This window comes from Apis mellifera, linkage group LG12, assembly GCF_003254395.2.
Source record: "Apis mellifera strain DH4 linkage group LG12, Amel_HAv3.1, whole genome shotgun sequence".
Classification (NCBI taxonomy): Eukaryota; Metazoa; Arthropoda; class Insecta; order Hymenoptera; family Apidae; genus Apis; species Apis mellifera.
Genome location: NC_037649.1, coordinates 3,242,930 through 3,252,031, shown reverse-complemented (window position 1 = coordinate 3,252,031; position 9,102 = coordinate 3,242,930). Strand labels below are relative to the sequence as shown.

Below are 9,102 nucleotides of genomic sequence, written 5' to 3'. Positions count from 1 at the left end.
AGTTTTAATAAAAAAATTAATGATATTCAATAAAATGTTAAAATAAAAATAAAATGTTATAATAAAAATTTCGCAATATTTTATCGTAAATTGAAAAATATATGTGTGTGTCCGTGTGTGTGTGTGTGTGTGTGTGTATATATATATATATATACAAAAATGCAACATTTGCAATTTATAGTAAGAAAAGGTAAAAAAAAATGTACTTCGTAACTGAAAAATTTTTATAATATAAAAATATTTTAATTTTCATTTTTATACAAATAAAACTTATTTATTTAATAAATTACAGGTATTATATTTATAACTTACAACTTTGCTGGTCTATAAATTGAAAAGATTCACAAATTAATTTTAATTGACAGCGAACGTTTATCCAACACCACGCTCTATAAAACTATTAACAAAATGGCGTTTATCATAACGATATTTAAGGCTCGTTTATAAATATAAATAAAGTATATTATACTATTTGTAATTTTTAGTAAGTTTACTAAAATTAATGATTTTTTATAATTTAATAATTTAAATCTTGCAAATAATATATGTTTTAATCAAAAATATTTTACGTTTTTTAATATTTTAAAAATATTATAAATGATTAATAATTATTACTTTATGAACACTCTTATTATTACATAAATTATTACAATCATACTTTATTAATTTAAATAAAAAATTATATTTCAATAAAATTGAAATAAAATATATCATTTAATAATATAAAAAAATGTAAAAAATGTATTAATATTATTTATAAAAAACAAATATAATTAATATTTATATTGAAGTTCCTAAATTCATCTAAATTTTATTACATAAGAAATATTTTTTATTTACTATATCAATTGTGTTATACATACTATAGTAATATATTTAAATTTTAAATTTATTTAATATATTAATATTATTTATCGTATATTTGATATTGAATTTTGAATTAAATTAAATATTATAAATCATAAAATTATAAATGAATTAAAAATATGTCTACAATCACGTCTGAATAGAGGTCGTGACTGAATCTAAAGAAGTAAAATCCCGTTCAACAGTGGAAAGATTAAAGTGAGGTGATCGTGAAAAAAGTAGTTGACAAAACTTATATTGTGCTGGTGGAATGTATGATCGATTTTAAAAAGAATCATTCATAGTTAAGTCTTAAAGTATATTATATATTGTGAAGATAATTAACGATACGTGTAGCCATATAATTGTGAATTAGCTAAATTGATAGATTATCCAGAAGTGCACAATGAGCTTCCTATTGTAAGTTTTTTTCCATTTCCAGTGAAAATCGACATTTTCTTCCGCGATACGCTTTTATTTTATTGAAATTCTCCATTATATACGATGCATTGCAAAAAAGGATTTTACATTCAATATTCTTTTGTTAATTAATTATTTGATATCATGCCAATCTCATTCACAAGTGAATGACAAATGACAGTAAAGAAGAAATTAGTAATTTGTTACCATAAATCGATCACAATGAGAATAGATATAGGAACTGCTTATTACAACTCTGAAAGTAATTTTCTTACTTAATTTAGATTAATGTATTCTTGAAATTGTCATTTTAATCGACTAATCGATGGATAAAAATAACGCAATCCTATAATTTTTATTTTAAAAAATCTGTTGCTTTTTCAAATTTTCAATCTTTTTTTTCGTCTCTACTTTCACTTATATTCTATGCATATATTCATCATACATCAAATGTATCGAATTATATCACGGAAATAGAATCGTTCAGAATTATGTTTCTATTAATATTAAAGAAATGTTATTTATAATTGTTATATTTATTATATTTATTAAAATCAATCTAATTGATTTTAATTATTTATAAATTTTCGTTTTTGTATTTCATTTGATTCCTATAATGAATTGATCTTTGTTTATTTTTAATATATATAGTTATTTGTAAAAAATTTATGATAAAATGATTCAAATATATATATAAAAAATATAAGATAATAAAAAAATATATAAACAAAATATAAGAAATAGATATAAATAAAAATTTTATAATTATAATATTATTTTTTTGTTATAATATAAAAAGTTAACTATTATTTAAACATGTTTTTTAAGTGGAAGCAGATCTTCAAAAACCTTTAAGCCAAAGAAAAATATTCCAGAAGGAACTCATCAATATGATTTGATGAAGCATGCAGCAGCCACTTTAGGTTCTGGTAATTTAAGACTTGCAGTTATGCTTCCAGAAGGTGAAGATTTGAATGAATGGGTTGCAGTAAATAGTATGTATTACTAGCATATTGTTGTATATTTTTACTTGTAATATTCAATAAATTATAAAAAAGAAAAAAAAATGATTGTTTTAGCTGTTGATTTTTTCAACCAAATCAATATGTTATATGGCACTATCACAGAATTCTGTACTGAAGAAAGTTGTCCCATCATGTCTGCAGGACCAAAATATGAATACCATTGGGCTGATGGGCATACTGTCAAAAAACCAATAAAATGTTCTGCACCAAAATATATTGATTATTTAATGACTTGGGTACAGGATCAATTAGATGATGAAACCTTATTTCCTTCAAAAATTGGTTAGTTATATTATTTTAAATGTAATATTTTCATATTAATATATTAATTTTTAATTTTTTAGGTGTTCCTTTTCCAAAAAACTTCTTGTCTATTGCTAAAACAATATTGAAAAGACTATTCAGAGTATATGCTCATATTTATCATCAACATTTTAGTGAAGTCGTTCAACTTGGCGAAGAAGCACATTTAAATACATCATTCAAACATTTTATATTTTTTGTTCAAGTAAAAAATTTAAAATTAAACAAATTTTTAACAAATTAAAAAATAAATTTTATTTATTATAATTTTTTTAATATTAATACTTTCTTATTTTCTATTCTTATAGGAATTTAATTTGATAGAAAGAAGAGAATTGGCACCATTGCAAGAATTAATAGAGAAGTTAACAGCAAAGGATGCTCGATGAATGATCTTGATAGTTAACTGAAAACTCCTCCAAAGAATCTCACTGTGCTATCTTTTTAACGTGTAATTGTGCATGTTATTTAATTAATCCAATTCATTGCTAATGCAATCATTGCCTCAAGCTAGAAGTCATTGGTCTTATATAATATAAAATATTTTATTCATTTACAAAAAATAAGTAACTAATTCAGATATTTTATAAAGTAAATGATTCAGATATTTTATAAGAAAGATAATTTTTGGTAAAGAAAAAAAATTCCGATCTTTTAAAAGATTGATAAAATTTTGATAAGAATTAAGGAGGTAAGGATTATAAACATATATTTTTAAAAAATAATTACATTTGCACAAATTTAAAACAAATTATAATTTGTTTTGTTTCTTATATTTCAAAGAAAGAAAAAATATTATTTCTTAAAAATATTTTGTTGTTAATTGTAATATTAATGTATAACAAATTTTGAGAAAAAAAGTGACATACATAAGAAGAAATTAATTCATATTGGTTACATAAAAGGGATTATAGCTTTAAAAATATTTGAACTTGATTTTATTTTTATTTTGTTTGTTATTATTTTTCAAACTATTATGTAGTTTTATTATAAAAGTTTGAGAAATATTATCATTTTTATAAATAAAAATAATGATACTGATTATATATGTAACATTTACAAATAAGAATCCTCTCGATAGCATTTCTTTTGTTTTTTATCTTTTCCTTTTTTTAATTTATAATTCTTCGTAAAAACATTGAATTTTTAATTATTGATGTAAATTGAAATAAGCCGAAACTTGACATTTTATTGCTAAACTATTTTGTTAATATATAATATATAATGTTATTAAGTTATTATATTCGCTATTTACATGTAACTTCATAATAATTTAGATAAAGAGATATGCTAACTAACTATACTTGCAATAAAATTTATTTATAATATTAGAAATTTTATATGAATTAAATTTTTGTTTGATTTTATGTGAGTGAATTTAATCTTTTATATTATTTCTTTATTCTTTCATATTATATCTTATATATATGTTTATATTATATATTATATATATATTATAACTTCAAACTATTTGTGTTACTGGAAAAGTTTATTGTATATTTAATTTTCTTTCTTTTATTTCATTTAAAAATTATTTTGAAATTTTTTATAAAAAAATTTACACATAAATATATTAAAAATTAATAATTATTCATGTTCTTATAATATAGATTTTATTGAATTAAAATTTTAATAAAAGTTACATTTAATTTGATGGATATAGGGTATCCCAGAAAAAACATAAAAGATGAACACTTTCATATAAATAACAATAAAAACATAATATATATAAATATACACATATATACACATATATACATATATTATGTTTCGTTATTAAGATATCAATTTTGATACATAGAAATATCGAATAGAATACATTTGTTTTTCATATTTAATTATTACAATTTTTTTGTTTTTAAAAAAAATCGAATTTATAATCATTTAATGCTTACACATGGTAAATGCATTTTTTATATTCATTCAAATATTTAATTATGTTTTTTGTAATTAGAAAATACTTCCCGGATGATTTTTATTCATTAGTTGTATTTTTTATTGTGATGATCGAATTGTGTATTTTCGTAATAAGCAATATTATAATAACATGAATTTTTGATTATTTTTTATAGCTATACATATACATTATTGCGTGCGATTACAAAAAATATATTTGATTTCTATATATTAAAATATTTTGTTATAAATATTGCATAAAAAATATGATTTATATTTATGTCTTATAAGAGATACAAGATATATTATAAGATAAATCACATTTTATTTTGATATTCTTCATTCAAGATTTGAATAATGACTTTACATTTAAATAATTTGTTTATTGAAATATAGTTTACATATATTTTATTTAGAAATTATGAATTAAATAATGTAATATTACAGATCTAATTCAATATTGTTTATAATATGTCTTTAAGTTTTATGTTGTTAAATATTTCTTAAACTATAAATAACTTTCGGTATTATTTAATTTCTGAGAAAAGCTCAATATTTTAAAATTGCAAATAGATAAATGAGAAATATTACAATTCCTTGTATGTCTTATCAATTCAGCGACTGCATATCAAAAACTCAGAACAAATCTAATTTTATAATTTAATAAATAAAAAATTAGAAATAAATGGAATTTGAATTATATCAGAAATTAAATTAGGTTTCAAGTAGAATAAAAATAATATTATTTTTTATAAAAAAAAATGCTATTCTTTAGTTTATATTGATTAAAATTTCTCTTTATTTAAATTTTTTGCATTAATGTATGAAAATTGAAATATTGTATAAGATTATTCGATGTGATACCATTTTTCATGTAACCTACAAGGATCAATAAGAAATTTTACAATAGGATTAATATAAATGTATTTTATTATTATAAATGATACGAATGAACTAGCTTTCATAATAGCATATATATGTATTTATGAGTAGTAAAAAAAAAGTAAATAATTATATAAATGAAATGGAACAAACTTCGAAGATAATGATAGGCAATTTGAGAGATAAATTTTTGGCGGCTTTCAAATTCATTTTTAAATGTAAAATGAATATAAACAGTAAAATATATAATAATAACAATGGTTCGTATTGACGATAATATTATATTCAGTACTTAAAATAGAATTATATCCTAAAAAAAAAATTTTGTAGTAAACATATGATTTCATTCCTCTTTTCTTTAATCTTAAACATTTTTCGATTAGAGGAACAAAATCGTTTGAATATGTTAGTATTGCTAAATATTAATATTAAATATAATATTAAATATTATTTTATATAACACTATTAATAATTGCAATTATTATTGTTAATATTAATATTAATATTATTACTATTATTATTATTTATTATTATTATTATTATTTATTATTATTATTATTATTTATTATTATTTATTATTATTATTATTATTATTATTATTATTATTTATTATTTATTATTATTATTATTATTATTATTATTATTATTATTTATTATTTATTATTTATTATTATTATTATTATTATTATTATTATTATTATTATTATTATTATTTATTATTTATTATTTATTATTATTATTATTATTATTATTATTATTATTATTATTATTATTATTATTATTATTATTATTATTATTATTATTATTATTATTATTATTATTATTATTATTATTATTATTATTATTATTATTATTATTATTATTATTTATTATTATTATTATTATTATTATTATTATTATTATTATTATTATTTATTATTTATTATTTATTATTATTATTATTATTATTATTATTATTATTATTATTATTATTATTATTATTATTATTCAGACAATTATTGCTAATACTTTTATTGCTATTATATTTATATAATATTATATAATATAATTTAGTATTTATTGGATTAATATTGATAATTTTTTTTAATAATTTAAAATAAACTTTTTTGAATTCTTTTTTTTTTTTGATTGAAAATATAAATGATATATAATTGAATAATTTATTTGATTTAAATTTCAAAATCACAAATGATTTTTCCTTTTGTGTGTATGTGTGGTATGTATATATATATATATATATATATATATATATATATATATATATATATATACACACACACACACACACAATATATTATTATATAATATTGTATAATATTGTATTATATATAATATTATATAATATTGTATAAATTAGTGTATAGTCACTAACATTAATATTCGATCATCTTTCTATTTCTAGATTTCTTATCTTGTATAATTATAATTCGTAAATATATTAAAAAATTATTTCTAGTAATATTTATTCATATATTTATTGATTTTTAAAGAAATAAATTTTATACAAATAAATATTTTATATATAATCAAACATTTAAACAATATTAAAAACGAGAAAATAAAATATTGAACTCATTTTTGTAGTAAAAATAAAATGAATTCTGTATTCAAATAAGTAAAAAAAATAAGTAAAAGCAAAAGCGTATAAAAACTCGTTTACTTTTGATGGTAAAAAAAAATATATTAGAATAAAGATGTTTAATTTCAAAGAAAATAATTTGATATTAATATTTTTTTTATAGAGATACGATATTAAGATCAATTTTTTTTTTAAAATAGAACGATATATTGTTTTATTTATCTTTTGATGAAGTATTTTAAAACGAATACAATAATTTATAATTGAAGATCATTCAAGTATCTCTTTCGAAACAATATTGGTATGATGTATTTCTTTTTATTAAAATATTAAAATATTAAAAATAAATAAGTTCAGATAGTCTATTTTAAATGCTTCTTCCTATGTTTATAAAAATATAATGATTACATTTAATTTAGATATCATTTATTCAAAGATACAAAGTAACAAATTCAAAGTATATCTAATGGTTATATCTGAATATTAATGTAAGTTTAATACAATGTTTAAATGAAGTAAATAATAATAGTAAAGAATTATTCTAAAAATTAAAATAAAAACTATTATGCAGAAATGTAAATTATAACTTATTTATTAAGTTTAAAGCAATTTAATTTTATATTAAAAAATACAAATAAATAAATAGAATGGGATGATTCTTCGTTATATTGTCTCATTTTATCTAATATAAAATTAAGTTGTTTATATAATTTGAAAAATAAATTTTAACAGATATTTCTATTTATTAAATTTTACTCGTTCATATACTAAAATTATTTCTTATTTTCTATTTACTTCATTCGAACATTGTGTTTTATCATGATTTCTATGTTCATATATTATTCTATAAATTTATTTTTTTTAAGCTTGTGCTGTTAAATGGACATTGTATTTTTGATGTTATTGAAAGCTTTATAACTATTGATTAAAATGTACGATACGTGATATTTTAGAATTCTAGAAATTTGAATAAAATAACGAAAATTTTAAAATTTTGAATATTAGTGATATATGAGCATTTTATTTTATTTAGATATAAATAAATAAAAACATATAGTAAAAAAATAAAAAAAAATTAAATAAAAATTATAAATTATATTAAATTATATTTAACGAATTTTAAATTTTTAAGATATTGGTTTATATTGCCTTTTAGACAAATAGAAAATAATGATTAAAAAATTTAATAATTCAACTTTTTTTTTTCTTTTTCTTCTATATTTTAAAAGGAAGTTTATAATTGTAACAATTGATTTTGATTGAATTTATAAAAATAAAGATATAAAATGTAATTTAAATAAGACGAATTTGACATTTTTATTTTTTATAATTGAATAAAAATATATGTTTGTTCATATATTATTTATTATCAATTATTCTTATATATAAAAGCTTTCAAAAATATTGATTGTTAATTAATTTTTTATGTATCAGTAACAACACTAGTAATATATTTGTGCAATGTAAATAATATTTTTTTTTAAATAAATGAAAATTCATGCATAATCATAAAACGATAATTGCTTTTTATAAATCCATATTTTCTTTTTTCCTTTTGAAATTGAAACTTTATCTATCTCATCTTTTTAATTAAAAATAGATTTTGCGATATATTGTACAATACGTGGTATAGAAGAAATATTTAAAAACATACGATTTTTGATCCGTAAATATATAATAAGTGATATAATAAGAAATAGGTATAAAAATGGAAAAAAAATATCAAATATCAAATATGAATATTTATATCAGTATAATATAATTATATCTATATAATTATATTAATTATAATATAATATTAATTATATCTATGAAGTATATAAATTTTGTGTTGCGAAATCGATTATATGATTAATATATATTATATATTAATCATTCTATTAAATAATATATTGTTTGCATTGAATAGTATAGAACTTCAATTGAAAAGTACTTATAATATATACTAATATTTTTTTATACACAATAATTATTTTTGAATTTAAATGTAATATAATATTATATAACAAAAATATTATATAATAAAAACTTATCTGGATTAAATTCCAGAATATTAACATTATACAACATTTTATTTAATAAAATTTTATAATTAGACTGTTAATATAAACACTTTATTTAAACCCATAAGTGAATCGTTAATATGATATG

At 17.2% G+C, this 9,102-nt stretch overlaps 2 protein-coding genes across 4 annotated transcripts in view; one reads left to right on the top strand and one right to left on the bottom strand.

Annotated features, from left to right (window-relative positions):
* LOC727106 (heterogeneous nuclear ribonucleoprotein H) overlaps positions 1-449 on the bottom strand; it is a 6,921-nt gene extending 6,472 nt beyond the window's left edge. Inside the window, exon 1 of one of the 2 annotated variants that reach the window (XM_006568253.3) lies at positions 313-449. The gene's annotated coding sequence lies outside the window, so the exon portion shown is untranslated. The remainder of the gene's footprint in view (positions 1-312) is intronic. The other variant, XM_006568254.3, reaches the window with a different exon arrangement.
* A 460-nt stretch (positions 450-909) lies between these two features.
* On the top strand, positions 910-3,142 carry LOC409540 (MOB kinase activator-like 1). 2 transcript variants are annotated; one of them, XM_393046.7, is made up of 5 exons: positions 910-1,266; positions 2,095-2,261; positions 2,346-2,573; positions 2,636-2,799; positions 2,903-3,142. In XM_393046.7, the coding sequence occupies exons 1-5, from the start codon at positions 1,253-1,255 to the stop codon at positions 2,981-2,983; spliced, it is 654 nt and encodes a 217-aa protein (XP_393046.2). In that variant the 5' UTR covers positions 910-1,252; the 3' UTR covers positions 2,984-3,142. The 2 variants fall into 2 exon arrangements, with proteins under 2 accessions (XP_393046.2, XP_006568315.2); XM_006568252.3 differs by having other exon boundaries at positions 2,325-2,573.
* The last annotated feature ends 5,960 nt before the right edge of the window (positions 3,143-9,102 follow it).